At 41.1% G+C, this 17,333-nt stretch overlaps 1 protein-coding gene across 1 annotated transcript; it reads right to left on the reverse strand.

Moving 5' to 3' along the window:
- Positions 1–620: 620 nt before the first annotated feature.
- Positions 621–15,470, reverse strand: rnf11b (ring finger protein 11b). The gene is made up of 3 exons (XM_080735229.1): positions 14,867–15,470; positions 4,858–5,027; positions 621–4,034 (listed from the first exon to the last, which is right to left on the reverse strand). Exons 1-3 carry the CDS (start codon positions 14,984–14,986, stop codon positions 3,863–3,865), a joined length of 462 nt encoding a protein of 153 aa, XP_080591355.1. The 5' UTR covers positions 14,987–15,470; the 3' UTR covers positions 621–3,862.
- Positions 15,471–17,333: the final 1,863 nt, after the last annotated feature.

Below are 17,333 nucleotides of genomic sequence, written 5' to 3' on the forward strand. Positions count from 1 at the left end.
GCATTGGAGTGGATTTGTGCAGTTTGTTCACAGCTTTCAAACAAAAGAATCCGATTGGAAATCCGTTCAGGCATTCTTGAGATAATCGCCATTATGTTTTACATGTAATGTAAACAAAAATGGCTGCCCTGTATGTTAGATGGGGTTGTATGGGGGTGGAACATGCAAAATCGCGATTGAAATCATGTTCACCAGATTTGATGGGGTCCCAAAAAAAAAAAAAAAAATTCAAAAAAATTTTTTTCAAAAAAAAAAAAAAAAAAATTTTTTTTTTTTTTTTTTTTTTTTTTTAAAAGCCGAACTTGTTCGGGATCGGCACACTACGATACGCTAATAAAGCCGAACTAGTTCGGGATTGGCACTCAATGAGTTAAAATACCACCCTTTAAGTGAAATCCTTTAAATTCACAGTGAAACAGAATAATAGACCAATCATCTTTGGATCTAAAGCAAGCATACACACCATTTATAAAAAGAAAAAAAAAAAGAAAAAGATCAGAAACATTTGTTTAATGGTCTGTCTTAACCATAACTGCTGCAGAGACTACATATACAAAGCATACATTGTAACTTTCACACTTACATTGTAATCAATGTACAGTATTTGAGTAGGTCTACTGCAGTGTGTGAACATATGAAGCAAAACTCACTGTGGCTTTCTCTACTGAAGAAGTGCTTCCTCTGAAAAAAATTACTTTGCAGAGTTCTTGTTTGAGGAAGGGAAGACTTTCCTGGTGATTTTGCATTACCATGGATATCATGATACTGTCTGCCACTCCCTGTGAAAGCTATCAAGATTAAACACCACACAAACAAGCCTAACCTTAATTTAAAAGATTTGACATTTACCACTAACCTCTCAATGATTATGAAATCATTTTTAGATTAAATTATTCTCCTCACTTTTTACCTTTAGTTTGAAACAATGCAGAGAGGGATGAGTGGCATTAACCACAATGAGCACAAAACATTAAAGAAGAGAGAACTGGCAAGAGATACCTGGCACCAACGTATAATGTGGTTGCATTGTCTATTTATTATTTGCCTGTAGTACATATATGCATATATGCTTACAAACAAGGACAATTCTAATTTTGCATCCATACACAAATAACTCTCTCTCTCTCACACACACACACACACACACACACACACACACACACACGCCAAACTTTGATATTCAGTCCTGTAACTAAAGAAAAGAAAAATACATCATTTAGAAGAATTAATTTGTAATTACTGTGATCCAAGACAGGGCAGTCTTGATTTGACTGCATGTATTTACCATAGCTAGGCAAGGACAGACCTTGCCTTTGGGAGATACTCCATTGTCAGTGAAAAGAAGGCTGATGTTGACAGTACCCAGAATGATTTTCCAGAAATATTTTTATAGGATAGAGAGCTATTAGCATATTCTATAAAAAGCCAATTTGGGCATAAAAGCCCAAACTAATTTGTGAGCCAACAACGCCAGAACCATGTTCCCCATCAAAGGAGCTGCAAACTGCAGGTGTCTGGGAAATATTTTCATAATCATAGCTTGAAAGAGCGTCATTCATGTTCATGAATCAACAATGACACCTTTCCGGCTCCCCCCTTGCTTTCAATCTAGCCTTTAATAGGTCCACAAAAATCTCCCCTGTTCAACAAAGTGGTATTGTCCTGCCGTGGATCCATAACTAACACGTCGTCACTCGTCAGTTGGTTTTACCACAGCATTGACATAATCGCTGGAAACTCTCTAGATTGGCAGAGGACCAGACAAGAAAATGGGCTTATTGCCATAATCTTTCATTTTCAAACAATATCATATCTAATGAGTTTTGCACCTAATATCCAGCTGACATTACTAATGTCACTCCCACTGCATTTATTTGAGTTATAGAGCCTGTTCTCCACACATTAGCAGCGAATAGCAACCCTTGCCAACATATGACCTACACTACAGCAACAGGGCTCCATCTTGACAAAAGGAGATAAAAGAACATAAGAGAAAAGTAAAAGTGGAAAACCAAGGCAATTACTTACTGCCACTAGCACTTCCCACAAAACACATAATTCACCTAATGTAATACAGGTCTGCACCCCACGTTCACAAAAAGACAAAAGGCAAGTTGCAAAACTGTCAGATTTGTACTGTTTGCCACTTTTCTTTGATTATTTTCATTTTATCCACACTGTTGAGGCTTCAAGTACAAGAATGTCACAGAGAGCAATGTTGTCACAGCTGTATTGTAAGGGCATTGTGACAATAAAAACCTTGTTCTTGATGAAGGGGATGAGTCATGCTTTGCCATTTAATGTCTTGTATGTAATTATTGTAAAATAAATTTCAACTAAGAGCAATTCATTTTGTCCATGGCTCTCTAAACTGAGAAAATTAGGTAACAAATTAGGTTATTAATTCAATGCACAATTTACCTACATTTCCAGTTGCTCACACAGTCTAACAGTCACATCCTCCTGCAACCTGTGGCTAGCCCCATCTTCCCGTGTCCTCACCAATGTTTGCCAATGTTTGTTTTAGAACTGGTTCCACAAATAAGCAACAGTTCAACTAGAACAAACGATTACTTCCAATGAGAGAAGCCTTGTTCTCATAATTACGTGTCTGTTTACATAGTTAACTATGGTAAGCATCACTGAGGTTTGAAAAAACATCATATTGATAGTGTACAGTATGTGGACAAAAACAAACATCCACCAATTCAACATTAAGTATTGTATGCATTTTGGTGCAACTCATACTCCAATCCAAAGTGCAAAGTATCTTGATTTGTATGAAATACGTGTGCATTATTCAGATGTAGACAATCTGTTACAGAACTCTTTGTGCTTTGGCCAATAATTTGTGGACTCACAGAAGAGCAACAAGTCATGAAAAACAGCATATAGCCTCATAGTACTAATATGCTAGCTATACGTTATATAGGACTAAAACATACTTAAATTTGCCAGGAATTCTCATTTTTTCTGTGTTGGTGAGGATTTAACAGAGCCCTTATGCCGACTGACAGAAAAGATGCAGAACATATACCACAAGGAGACAGTCAATCAACCAACCGGTAATGCATTTTGTTCTCAGATATATACACACTGACACATGTAGGCCTGTGTGAAGAATACAAGTGGAGGCCTATCTTAAGTCTTAAAATCACATATTTTCCCCAGTCTTTCAGCAGATAGGATTCTGTAGCAGGCATCTGTATTTGGGCAGATATTTATTGTCTGTTGTCCAAGAGGTTTTCTTTTTGCCTCCATTGTTCTTGCATTAGGAGAGATTGTTATGTCATGCTTCAGTGTCCTACGTCTTAGGACTCGGCACACTGGTTGGGTAACACTGGACCTAAGAAGCACAAAGCGCTTTCTGATGGTGGTGGCTTCAAGTCCATTGTCCAGCATATCGCAGAATGGAAGTGTGTGTATCCACACTTACAGTAAGTGTATACATGAGGAAATTCTGAAATTATACACTTTTTATAATCATCAAGAATCAAGGATCATTTTATGTTCTTCCACTTCTTCCGTTTCCCCCTCCTTTATTGTCAATCCTTTCCTTTCTTGTCCTTTAAATCTCTTACAGCCAGTCTCTTTTCCCCACCACAGACAACCCCGTCCAGCAGGACTACTGAGGACCAGAAACAAGTTCAACTCGCACACACAACACGTACACACACTCTTCATCATGCCATGTCAGCACTGCATTCCAAGCGCAATTTTGACTCCATTCCGCAGTCTGTGGGTTCAGAGAGTGGGCTAATTGGACAGTCAGGCAAAACACGTTTAGTTTTTTACCACCCAAAGTGAAGGCTGTATATGTATGGGCATGTGTTTGTCTGTATTCTGTGGGCATGTGTGAGAGTCAGTTGGTCTCATAGGAGGAGAGGAGCGCAGCGTCCACAGGCTCCATGCAGGAGGGACACGTGAAGGACCTCATCAGCCAGTCGTCTATGCAATCCATGTGGTAGATGTGCATGCAGGGCAGGAATCTGATGGGGTCCCCGTACACAAAATCCATCATACAGATAACGCACCTATACAGAGGAACACAGACATATGGATACATTGTTGTATAATAACGCATAATGTAAGGAGGAGATTATCTTTGGATTATCACTTTCTAATCAACGGCGCAAGACACAGTAACAAAGTGTAAAGTGTACTTATGCGTAAAGGACTATGCTACTGATGTTACAGTTGAGTCCCTATAGCAGAACCAACAAGTCTACGAGGACAAGTCTTTACACTGAGCCACACATGGTTTTGAAGAGTTCTGCTGATTATTTCTACACCAGAAATGTGGATCAAAAATAAAACTAGACAAAAAGGACTAGAGTATTTCCTTTTTTTTTTTTATTATTCCATATCCCTTTGTTTCATTTTATAAGTGAAATACATCCGTGGCGTGTATAACACGCCTAAGACCACTATCGATTAAAGAAACGGAGGGAATAACAGAAAGGGCACGATCCGTGCTGGAGGACTGAGAGCAAGAGTGTCTTATTTACTGTTCTGTTTTTTGTTTTGTCGTTTGCTATGTTGTTTGTCACTGTTTGTTTGTTTCTGTTTTTCTTTCATGTTATATTTGTACTTATATTATTATTTAATATTACTACTTATATTACTCATTGTACCATATCGCTGCCTTTTTTATATTCTGTTGTTTATAACTGTGAAATTATTCCTTGGTATGCCCAAAACCCAAATAAAAATAGTATTAAAAAAAAAAAAAAAAAAATAAAACTAGACAACATAAAATAATTGCTTGTACTTTGGAGAAATACTGGCGGGGAACACTAGTTTCCGAATTTCCATCTAAGAGGTTATGTTTCAGGGAATGGGTTCTGTCATACTCACTCTCTGATTTTCTTCTCAGAGCCGTCACGACCCGGGTCGTAGACACCTTTGGGGAGGTGCTGGATGAGGCCGATGCGCTGGGCGATGCGGACCTGCTCCTCCTCGGTCAGCTGCGTGGCCAGGCGGGTCTGGCTGGGAGTGGGGTGGTACACAGGCACATGGATCTGCTCCTGCATGAGGGGAAGTAGAGACTTTTAACCCTCGTCTCGTGAACTTGTAATCAAAGCTCCTCCTTTTATTATTACGTTAAATTTGATTATTTTCAATTAATTGTGAAGCCGCTGGTAGGTTAATATGGACCTCTCTAGAGGAAAGACTTGATCTTTCATGATCATTATATCCTGCAGGTTCACACACTTCTCCAGCTGGAGTCAAATAATCAAAATAAATAATGTGATATGGTCAAAACAAAATAAATAATGTGATACGGTCAAAATAAAATAAATAATGTGATATGGTCAAAACAAAATAAATAATGTGATATGGTCAAAACAAGTCTGAGGAAGACCCTGGTGACTCCAAACACTACCAAGTAAAATTGCATGCATATGGAAGCAGCAATACTGGTATTCTTGTATGTGCACTATATGGTTAAAACACACCATATTACTGTATTTAATAATTTTATACTTAAAAAAAAACTATTCAGAGCTTGTAGACATGTTTCAGATTAATTTATTTAGACAAATGAAAACAATTGCAACAATATGCAAAATAATTGCAATTATCTCAAATAATGTAAATCAGACTGTTATGTAATTATTGTGTATGTCTAATTATAGTTTGGGTGCCATCTTTGTTTGAAAATCAAGTAATAAGTGATAAGCACTCCAGATTCTTTTTAGTGCATGTGTGTAAAGGTATGCCATTAACCTTACACGACTGGGCTCTGCATGAAGCATCTATTGTGTCTATTTTTGCCATGAGATTCATGCCAACTTAAAAAGTGAGCGAGTGTACATTTCAGTATGGTACTTTAAGAGACAACTGGAACTCCCCCGCATATTCGTTTCGGTATGAAAACTCTGCAAAGGGTTATAAGGACAATATTATATGTTATATTTGGGGAACTTGCGAGCCAGCCCTCTCTCCACCAAATACTTCAGCAAGAGTAACATTTTGGAAATACAAACAAAATGCCTCACATTTACCTCTTTTAATTGATACTTTCAATACTGAGGAGGATATAGTGAGCCATATCAAGAGTTCACCCCTGAAGAGAGCTTTGAGTGGATTGGTTGGAGCGGGTTACACACTCAAAGTACTCAGATGACTGTGAAATTTGATTTTGATAGGCATAGATATAATTATTTTTTTGTGTTATTTCAGAAGGAATGTGGCCCTGCAAATTAAGGCGTGTGGGACTAAAAGGCTTACATTGACTATAATTTATAATGCATTGGCCAAAATAAGAATTCTGCCCATTGACCAGAGATGTTATGAGCCAGTGGGTGGCAGTGTTTCCTTGAACCTACTTACACAACTAACAGTCAGCAGAACAATATGCTACATGGGCTACTTCACTTCTACAGTGTGCACAAAACAGTAAACTACACAGGCTAGTTACTTCTACAGTCAGTAGAACAGTTAATAGAACAGAATGTTCGCCTCTTAAAAATGGGGGAACAGCAATGATGATGCAAAATAAATGTCTTTCCTAACTACAATAAATATATTTGACAATCTACAAGCTCACAATGTGTCAGAGCTTGTAGATCTGCTTGTCAATGTTAGCCCTAGAATAATGGACACTGGGGTTCAAATTGTCAACTTGGTAGGACAAAAGCCTGGTTCACATGAGCAGTAACGGATGTGGGAAGTCTCTCATCATGTCATTTTGAATGGAAGACCACCACAGAATTACTTGAAATAGACTGCCGAAAATGAAAAGCATTACAATCACAGTAACCAAGAACCATCCCAGTTTCAGTATCAGAGTAGTGTATCGAGTCAGACAGAGAGACAATATAACTCACAGCACACAATAGTGATCGTTCATAATATTTGAACTGATTAACCCTACTCGCACCATATACGAGCATAACATGTTCCCCCTGGCTTCCTTTCTCTGTTGGTTTACACAGGGATTACCTAGCTCTGGGCCATAGTGTTGGAAGGAGTTCTCCTGAACGCCATGTCAGTAATGATACAGCGCTCCCGCAGGAAAGGCTGCGCACCACTTCTCCAAGGGGAGAGTATACTCGGCCACGGACGTTCATGCCATTTTCCCCCAGTTCCCCTCCCTGCTGAAACAACACTCTGACCAACCATAGTGTACTAGCGACTAGCGAGTCTAGTGACAAGGACAAAAGTCTTAGTCCCTAACACTCACAAACACTGCCAATTGTTTGTTTGCCCAGCCAAGCAGGAGACACTGCTGCCGGGAATTGGTCCCAGGACTCAGCAGTGAGACAAGCGTTTTCCCTCTACGCCACCCGGATGTCCCAGCTGGTCGTTGTTGATGGAATATGCTGCTCAGAATTACACTTTATAAATCAGTTAGATTAGTGCTGTTGTTTTTTCACACTTTTGTTTCAAGTCCTAGAAAATATTATTTTAAAATCTAATCTATCACTCAGCACAGCACAAACATCGGCACTTACCACTTACAGTATGTTGGGGTCTTGGGGAGGGTGATATGTGGCTTTTTTTATTGCTTGATTTGAAACATAGGCAGGCACAGCCATTTGTGGGCTGAGTAAGCTGAAGTGCATGAATGTGCGTGGTTAATTTATTTTGAACTTGAAGTTTGTTTTGTTTCCCCCATTTCAAAAGCTATGCTTGACAAGCAATATGACATTTCCATTTTACAGATTGGTCCAGTTTCCAATTCCATGTTTTCCATCCAAAGGGACCAACTAAAAGACCTGCAGAGCATTCAGCAAGTCACAACCATTAACATACAGTAGCTGGGTCACTACTAGTTCTTACTCACAGCCTAACACAAGACAGGTGCCATGGCTAGCTACAGTAGCAGCCAGGTACTTCAGCACTACGGCATTCAAAGCCATGACTCAGCATGGTGTTAGTAGCTGAGGCTTTGTCACGGCCGCCCTCTGTTCCCGTCCCCAGTCTGCTATTCTCCTGACAGCCGTGCCACTCATCTGTGTCAAAAACAGACAGCAGCCATCAGTGAGGCCAGGGAATAAAAGCTATGGTAGCAGCTGTAGCTTGTGCATTTGTGTTGGTCAGGGGTACAACAGTGCTGCAGTCAGCAGCACGTTTCTGTTAACCTGTCATAATGCCTCTCCCTCCCTCTCTACATGCACGATGTCAGCTGGGCTGAGACAACCGTTCCATTAGATGACCTTAGGTTGACCAGATCAAGAGCGCGCAGAGAGAGAGAGAGAGAGAGAGAGAGAGAGAGAGAGAGAGAGAGAAGTGAAGAAGAGATGCATGGTGTCAGCTAGTCTGAGACAACTCTTCCATTGGATGAACTTAGGTTGACAAGAACACAGAGAAAGAGAGATTACTATGGGGGAGTGAAAATTGTGTTTGTGTAGATGCCCGACAAAGCTGGATGCACCACGTGGATTCAAAACCGATGGGGACATAGTTGAGCTTTCTCCCATCTAACGCTAAGTAAACACAGAAATGCAGAGAAGGAGTCGGGGAAGTGGGCACTCTCAGCCCACAAGTTCAATACCGACAACTTGACAAGCAATAGCTCTGGTCTCCACCCAGACACACATACTTGGTATACCAACACACGACCACTCTTCAGCCTCAGTCAGTCAGACAGACACGAATTATCTGCAGCAGTCCTTGTCAGTGTTGATAAGGGCATGTCAGATAGAGAAAATCCAATACCCCTCTGTCTTTCTGCTTTATGGGCATCCCATTCTAAAACAGCTGATCAAGGAGCTGCCCGGCAGCACGGAAATGCTTTTACAACAACATGTGTACACACACACTCTACACCAGTGTGTGTGTGTGTGTGTGTGTGTGTGTGTGTGTGTGTGTGTGTGTGTGTTCATCTGTTGAAGTCCTACGAATAATGAGGAAGCAACCCGTCCAAAGTCGTTTAAATTAACAACTCAGTCTCGCCTTATGTGACTGGTGCATGTTCCCAAGTCGTATTTTTTTATTTATTTTACGTCATCATTATTGTGACCTAATTGGTGGCAGCAGTCAATGCTGTGCAACCTAAGCAGCATTCATGTGCTCTTACAGGAAACAACACCAGAAACTGAAGAGCTTGCAGGACCTGAAATCTTAACCCTCTGTCTAGGGCCCCACAGTAACTGAACCCTCCAACGTGACCTGCAGACACCTGCACACAATGCCTAGTGCACAGCTGAGCATGTACTCAGCATAGATCACGCATTAACGTAGTAACATACAGTCATAAAAGGCAAAAATCGGGAGAAAGAGGATGGACATTAGCATCACAGGAAGTGTTTGTTGATGTTATCACAGGAAGGGATGACGGTGACAGTGAGGTTAACAGCATGTGTGTATCACATTATTTCATCAATCTGGTAAAAGCAGGAAGTCAATGCTAGAGAAATGTTGCATGCACAGGCTCAGTATAATTAACCCCCATCGAGACTGTACAGTACACATATTTAACCCTTTAAGTTAACGTGTGAAAAAACGTCTATAACTCAGAAATCTACATTCCGGCACAGACTGGTGCATACTTTAAGAGGAAATATGGGGTCCTGGTACAAATATCTTTGTGGGAAAAGCAAAATAAGTGTATGCTGACGTAATGCCTATGAGAAATCCAACCACAAACATCCTATAGTTGTTTATCTACCATTACCTCCATCAACACCAAACTGGAAAACATGCAAGTAGTGACAAGCCGATGATAATAGCGACTTTAAGCTTTGGACGGCTACGGCAGATGAAAACAGTAACCGGAAATGATCAGCGCTCGATAGATCACCCTGCCACCGTCGCTGCCGTCTCTACAACGGCAGAAGCTACCTTCCCAAGTAGTGGCTACGTCTGCTGCGTATACGCGAACCAAAGACTTCAGTAAAAGGGGTGGGAACCCGTCGCCGACGGCTGTTTGCTTAACGATTTGGACCGCTACGGCGATTACGTCATAGCAGCCGTAGTCCCGCCCAGAGAATCGTTAAGGAACGGGAATCATTAAAATCCTAAAGGATCCCAAACCTAATCCTGACATCACTGGGGTGAATCGTTTCGAGTCCCCCTGTTGAGCCTTCAGGAAGAGCACACACACTCTGTGGCAAATGTGACTGACCTGCAGTACAATGCAGGTCAGTCACCCAGGCCCTCCGCCTCCAGGCTCATTTGTCATTACAGTTCTGCATTGTGGATGAACAACACTACCTTGCGTAGCTAAAAGTGGGACCCATCTAATCTCAATGACTCATTCATTGATTCCTGTTCCAGTGTGGTGTAAACCAAGTCTCATCTGTCTGATGCATTTTACTGGTATCTGAACAAAATTAGGTTGTCCTTTCATACTGCCCACGCCTCCCACCGCAGAAAAAAACTGGGAAGCCGAATATCTGAAAGGAGGTTGCCATGTTATCAGCATGATAGCAGCATCTACATACACATGTGACATTACACACAATTAAAAAGTCATTTTCCACACCTCAATGTGTATACATGATGTGTATACATTGAGGTCAAGTGAATATGTTGTTTCGAGTTTCAACACAACAAAACAGCAGAGAGCTTTTGCACCAACGTGTTCTCAAAGCAAGGGCTGCTTTGACATGGATTGTGCCGTGTTGTGTGTGTGTGGATGTCAACACATGATTCTGCTCACCAACTTAGAAACTATAATTTAATATATTTTCTTTCCACTATGCATTGCTCTGACCATTGCTATTGTATATCTCCCAGTGTTAGATATGCCACTAATACTCTGCCATACTCTTTGTTTTTCACTTGCTACCTTAACTAAAGGTTTTTCCATGTGCTACCTCAACTAATGCTTCCATTTCAGAATCTGTGAATTTACATTTTACTTATATTAATGCACAATGGTAGTTCTTGAAATACATAGATTTCACTATTGGGAGTGGATACACACTTTCACTTAATTTCGCCACGCTGTGATTTGTAATGAAGTGTATGCGTTTGTTTTTTCCACGAATCGAGAAAAAAAACTTTGTGCACACAAAGATTTAGATGTGAATGCCTCATCCTTTTTTCAAAAAGCACTCTCAGCCGTTCAAGAAATTCACTCTCGTCTTTCATCTCTACCCCTCAGTCCCCAATGTTTCTTCTCGCCTCCCCCTCCTCAAACTTGACAGCTCATTAGAAAGCACCTCTAAAGAAAACCTTCTCCCCTCAGTTCTTCTTACTGAGCTGGCTGGGCTCAAAGCAAAGTGCTGACAGCAAGTGCTTTGGTGTGTGTGTGTGTGTGTGTGTGTGTCCCTCAGGACACCAAACACCTCCGTAGGATCATTTAATCTCGACTTTGGCCAGGACAGCGGGTGATGCTTTGCTGAGTCTTGGATCATTCTCTAGAACCCCCCTCGTCCTCACAAACACAGAGTTGTTAGAAAACTGAAAAGGAGAGAAACGGTGTGCGAGCGAAGTGGGTGCACATACATATCAAGTACATGCACAAAAAAGCAGTGAGGGTCTTTTCATGTCCGCAACGTGTTGCAGTCAAAGAGCTCAAGTCATAAAGCAGGTTGACAGCAGGCTTTGTGTCACACTGAATGTGATCAATACACTCCTGTCACTGCTCCCATCTCTGACAGGGACAGGGGCTTTTGTAGCTACACCAGGGGGCTACAACACACACAACAGTACACTCAAACACGCAGGGGTGCCTTATCTCTTGTAAGCCAGTCCCAGAATGATGAGTCAGCACCAAATGTTTTCCAAATCACCACACAAGTGTGTAGGTCTGTAAGCAGCATCCATAAAAACATCCATTCCAGTCCACTCATTCAGACACATGGGCAGATGGCACATGTGAGTGTGCACAGACTGCTTTCCTCTTCTTTCAAGCCTTCCAAGTTGACACACAGATTTGAAAACATTTTGGCAAGCCAATTAATGGTCTTTTAGCCTAAGTGGTGGGCTCATTGCCCTCATTCACTTAGCCCACAAACATCCATTCATCAAATAGCTAGGCCAATGCATACTTTCAGGAACTCTGGTCCTGTACAGTCCCATATATATGTTGGAACTATGACCCAAAACACAAGCCTCTTAGTGCAGAAAGCCTCTCTGAACGGTTTGTTTTCAGCCAGGATATTACACAATGGCACACTGGTGCACACAAGCCCCAAACAGGCAAAGAGGAGCTCAGACCCAGATGGTGGAATTCCATTTCCCCTGATTCACACAAGACTTATAGAATCCCAGGAAACACAGTCTGATAGGAGTCAGACTGAGAGACAGGTTCAAGCAGGAATAGATTCTGAAACATAAGGTTGATTATGATGCATCGTGGCGGGACTGGCAGTGTGTGTACATGAGGTCCAATTCAATGGCAGGCTGATCTATTGTTCAATTTGTATGGCTGTCTACTCGGTTTCTGGACCAGCTGGATATTTCAGCGTAAAAGTGCGTCATTTTAAGCATTTTAAACTCAGGCCCCTTTAAAAAGGCATCAGACTAAATTGGTCCGAGTTGAGCCTTAACTTATTTATACAAAGAAATGACTGACAACGCCTCGTAACCAAATAATCAAAATAAATAATGTACCATAATGTACTGATCTACAAGCTCACAACGCAATGCATAGAAACAATTATACAAAATAAGTGTGGTCATCTGTAAGAATTGTTACAGGCCAGGGTTTGATTGCTAAAGGTGCTGACCACTGTGGTCACAAACCCAACAGGAGAGGATTTAAGACCCAGCTGGTCTGAAAGAGCCCTTTATGAACACAAAACTCATTGTTTCAGCCGCTTCAAACGAAATCCTGCAATTTTCTATCAGTGCAAACAAGTTATGACTTTCTGAACATATAGTGGGAAGCTTAGTCAGGGTTCTTCTGAAGAATCTAAGCTGTGGCTTAAGCAGGGTTAGGTCTAAGTGCGTCAACATTTATCTTTCTATCTTCCCTCTATCGCACAGGGGCTGACTGGCTTGGCCTAATTACATACTGATGGCATGCCAGACATGACACACTCTGGGCAAGTCGTGGAAGTAAATGCTGGCCCCAGTTCAGCTATTATGCTAACTTTTTATTCTGACAATCATTGATAATGATGACCAATAACCATGACCTGCAGATTTATGTGACCAGGAAATGTTCTAAAGTAACCTTAAAATAACAGTGGTCTAATTTAGTAGGCAAGTAATAGGTTAAACAAATAACCAATTGACAAACATTTTAGTAACCACATGTATTTGTCTAGTATATCAGAGGCTCATTATTTACTCTTTTTATATCAGGCCTTAAAAAAAATTGCAAAACCTTTCTCAGTCAGGCCACATCTTTTAAATAAAATACCATAAAGCCAACACTAAAGAAACTTTACTGAGCAGTGAGCACGACATGTTATTCACATATGATGGTCAGTGAATCTGTTGGACTTAGAGAAGGCTACTGGAGAAGACTTCTCGTTTTGTTTGTCAGATAGCATATCTGACATTTACACCCACATAGAAACCTTCTCCAATCAGCCATAGCCGAGTTCTCAAGCTATCATGTCCCATGCTCTAAAAACCTGTATCTTAAAATCTACAGACACAGCTTAGCTTGGCCCAGAGACATGTAAACTCCCCTTATGCAACACAAGCAATTTCTTAAAACAAGAGGGGGGAGGGAAAAAACAGCTACAGAGTGTGTGTGTGTGTGTGTGTGTGTGTGTGTGTGTGTGTGTGTGTGTGTGTGTGTGTGTGAGAGATATCTATATCTATACATAGATATATATAAAGATAGCATGGTTAACCATACATTATATATAATGGTATAATATTTATGGCCTACGCATCTGTGGATGATCTAATTCTGGAACTAAAAACATCAGACAAACAAACAAGAGCTGTTTCCCCAGGGAGAATGATGAAGCAAACAGCTGATGAAGTTGTGACTGTCATTCCTCAAAACTGCCGTTTAAAAACAGAGAACTATGGTGAGGCTGCCTTGTTTTATTGACTAGGGCCTAGGCAATAAGCAAATACCACACTCTGATCCAAGTCGGTATACTTGTGTGTACTGTGTATACAGCACTTCGGCCAAAAACATCAGATTCACTTTGCAGAGTGAAGACTGAACTAACTTAATGAAGACCTTTACTTAATATTCCCATTACATCAATGAAGGATTAATCATGGTATGACTGTGTGGTGAGTAGACATTCTAGACAGGCCCTTCAGAAAGAACAAAGTCGATTAGAGTCAAATCAAGTAGGAGACAACATCATGGGCTGGTTTCTTTTTTTATTGGAACGATATTGTTGCAAGTTGGACCTATAGTACAGTATGATGTCTTATCGGGTCAGTTTAGCATGGCTGTCTTGACTTCTCTCTACCATCTTCTCACCTCAAGAGGTGAACCGATACCAACAGATATACAGTATGTGAGCTGGATTAAGACCTACCACAAGCTATACCAAATCATAGTAGCCTAGTGCATTGGTTCTCAAAGTGGGGTCCGGGGACCCCTAGGGGTCCTTGAGGGATTTCCAGGGGGTCCCCAGCTAAATGATAGTTAGGAACCAAATGGACCCATGGTAGTATGTCTCAAAGAGTGTACAAATGGACCCTAACGTGTGCATTTGTACACTCTGCGTTAAATTAACATTGATGTTACTATATAAACCGGGGTCCCAGAGATAGAGGTACACATCCCAGGGGGATAGAAGTACACATCTGCAATGTAAAACTATGCTTAAACCTAACTCTAACCCCTAGTCGAAAAATCGAGCCTTTCCCTCGCTAGAGCAGTAAAAAATATTCTCTGATGTGGGTCCCTCCCTAGCATATCTTTTCAAATGGGGGTCCGCGGGCTAATAAGTGCCAATTTGGGGGTCCTCGACATGAAAAAGTTTGAGAATCACAGCACTATCAGATCAGAGTTACATTAACACATTTTGTCCAAAGTTACCTGGTAAGGGGGCGGTGGCTCCAGGTCGGGGTCCCCGTCCCCGTAGCTGGCCCGATCCGACTGAGACTCGTGAAGTAAAGAAATGTCATCGGAGGTCGGAGATTTCAGACAGTTTCCCATCTTTCTCCGTCCTCTCCTTCAAACTCTCTTTAGAGCTCTCCCCGGTGTCGCTTTTCCTGCTTTTCCTAACAGAGTATCGATTCTACTGGACCACTTACTTCACTAATCTTTTTTCTTTCAGTGAATGTGTGTAGTACGATGATTCCACAGTATAATCTATTAGGCTTTCCTTTTTCCATCCATCCACGGCGACAGAAACGTCCTCTCCCTCCCTTGCAGAGAGCTTCAGTTCTGCTCAACACAAACAAAACATCCTCCTTCTTCAGCTACCAGCTAGCCACACAAAGAGCTAGGCTGCTAACACTGGCTAGCATCTGTGCAACATTTACACTCGCACGTTCAAACGACGGCCGACACGAGCGTGCAAAAACCTGTCGCTCGAGGCAGTAAAGTGCCGAGAATATTGATATTTGTCACTTGAAATGACAAATGTAACTGCGGTTTTATTTATTGAAGAACCCCCCCTCGCAGGGACTTTCCACCTCCCGACGAACGATGGAGGCTGGTGGTGATGTAGCAACACGAAGCCCCGCCCACCACCACACGGACCAATCGCACTTCTTCATCACAAGGAAGCCCTCGCCGAGCACCAATCACGTCGCTGCTCACATTGTCGTTTGGTAAAAACATAAACACAGCTACGACCAAGCAATGTATATTTGGAACTGTCCTCCACTGACTTGATATAGGCCTCAATTATGATGGAAGAGTCAATAACATATCATGACATATTGTTCTTTAGGTATTATGACACCCTTGTTTTAGTTGTTCCCGCTATCCCAGTGACTGATAGGCCTTTATTATTATCATTATGGTGGAGTAATCTATAACATATCATGACATATTGTTATTTAGGTATTATTTTGTCCTTGTTTAAATTGTTCCTGGTTGCACTGGACTGCTCACCCACAATGTGAAATCACCTTTAAGTGTTTTCTTCCAGTGAATTGTGATATTAGAACTTACAGAACAAACAGACCTAACATAACCTATCACCCATCTCTGCCAATGTATACTGTAAATATAATGACGTAGTACATTTTTTACATTTTGTGCAACTAGTTGTTGTGGTGGGGAAAATTATACTGTAGGTCGGAAACCACACAAATCTTACATTACAAAATACATACCCAAATATGTATAGGAATGTCATTCTGCTTAGTGGTTACTGTAAGTGTAAATTGTAGGCCCGTAGACATAGAATAGAATATATCCACCATAAACATCACAGTGCCACTACATTTGATTGGAATTTCTTTATATCAGTAAAAGAACAACATAACAAAAGCTGAATAGAATATCATCTGAAAATATTAATTTGCTAATGTTCCAGTTCGCTGATTATGTAACGCACAAATTTCCTCCACCATTTACAATAAAATACAACATTGACTGTCTCTCAGTCAATCTCCTCATTCCCAAGCCTTACTCTAGTCATGAATAAATCACCAGCGGCTCTAAATCAAACATTTGAGACGATCTTAGATCTTGGATTTCAGATACTGCTGTTGCATGGACACCCAACAGTAAATAACCTAACAAACAACAAAAGGCAATCCCATCATCATTACAAATAAACATTGGTCATATACAGCATAGTATTATACACACATGATCATAACTATGATGTACAAGTCCTTCTATAGGTGGTTCTAGTAAAGCATGGCTGATATAGGAGCAGTACTAGGTTCTATAAAGCAGGAAGACCTTAGTGGTTGTCATTCAGTGCTTCTCCACTAACTATGCAACAGGCAGAAAAGCAAGCAGGCCTTCCGCGTCTGCCTGAATGGCCTGTTTGTTCAAACTCAAGTACTGCTGGAGTCTGTCCCACACACCAGTAGGAGAAAATGAGGGAGTCTGCCTTTCTGAAAGACACATTCAGCTGTCCTCTTAAAACAGGACAATTTTGTAAAAGGCCATTTGTCGTTAATAAATAAAGACACAAAAATATCACCCACTCTATGTCATATGGACCGTTTTTTTTTCTTCTTTTTTTTACTCAGGGGAGTTTGCATGGTTAGCTCATTTACATAGCTCCATGCAGAAGCCTGCGCTTAGGACCGTGAATATAATAAGAATATAGTGGCTGGAACGATCATTATTATGTCACATTGACATAACAAGCATTTCACATTATTATTATTAGATGTGTGTGTGTGTGTGTGTGTGTGTGTGTGTGTGTGTGTGTGTGTGTGTGTGTGTGTATGTGTGTGTGTGTGTGTGTGTGTGTGTGTGTGTGTGTGTGTGTGTGTGTGTGTGTGTGTGTGTGTGTGTGTGTGTGTGAACATGGTTCAGAGACAGGGAAATGATGAAAAGGGAACAAGATGAATCACTGAATAAAGTAAAA

The sequence above is a fragment of the Nannobrachium achirus genome (assembly GCF_963921795.1).
Source record: "Nannobrachium achirus genome assembly, chromosome: 1".
NCBI lineage: Eukaryota > Metazoa > Chordata > Actinopteri > Myctophiformes > Myctophidae > Nannobrachium > Nannobrachium achirus.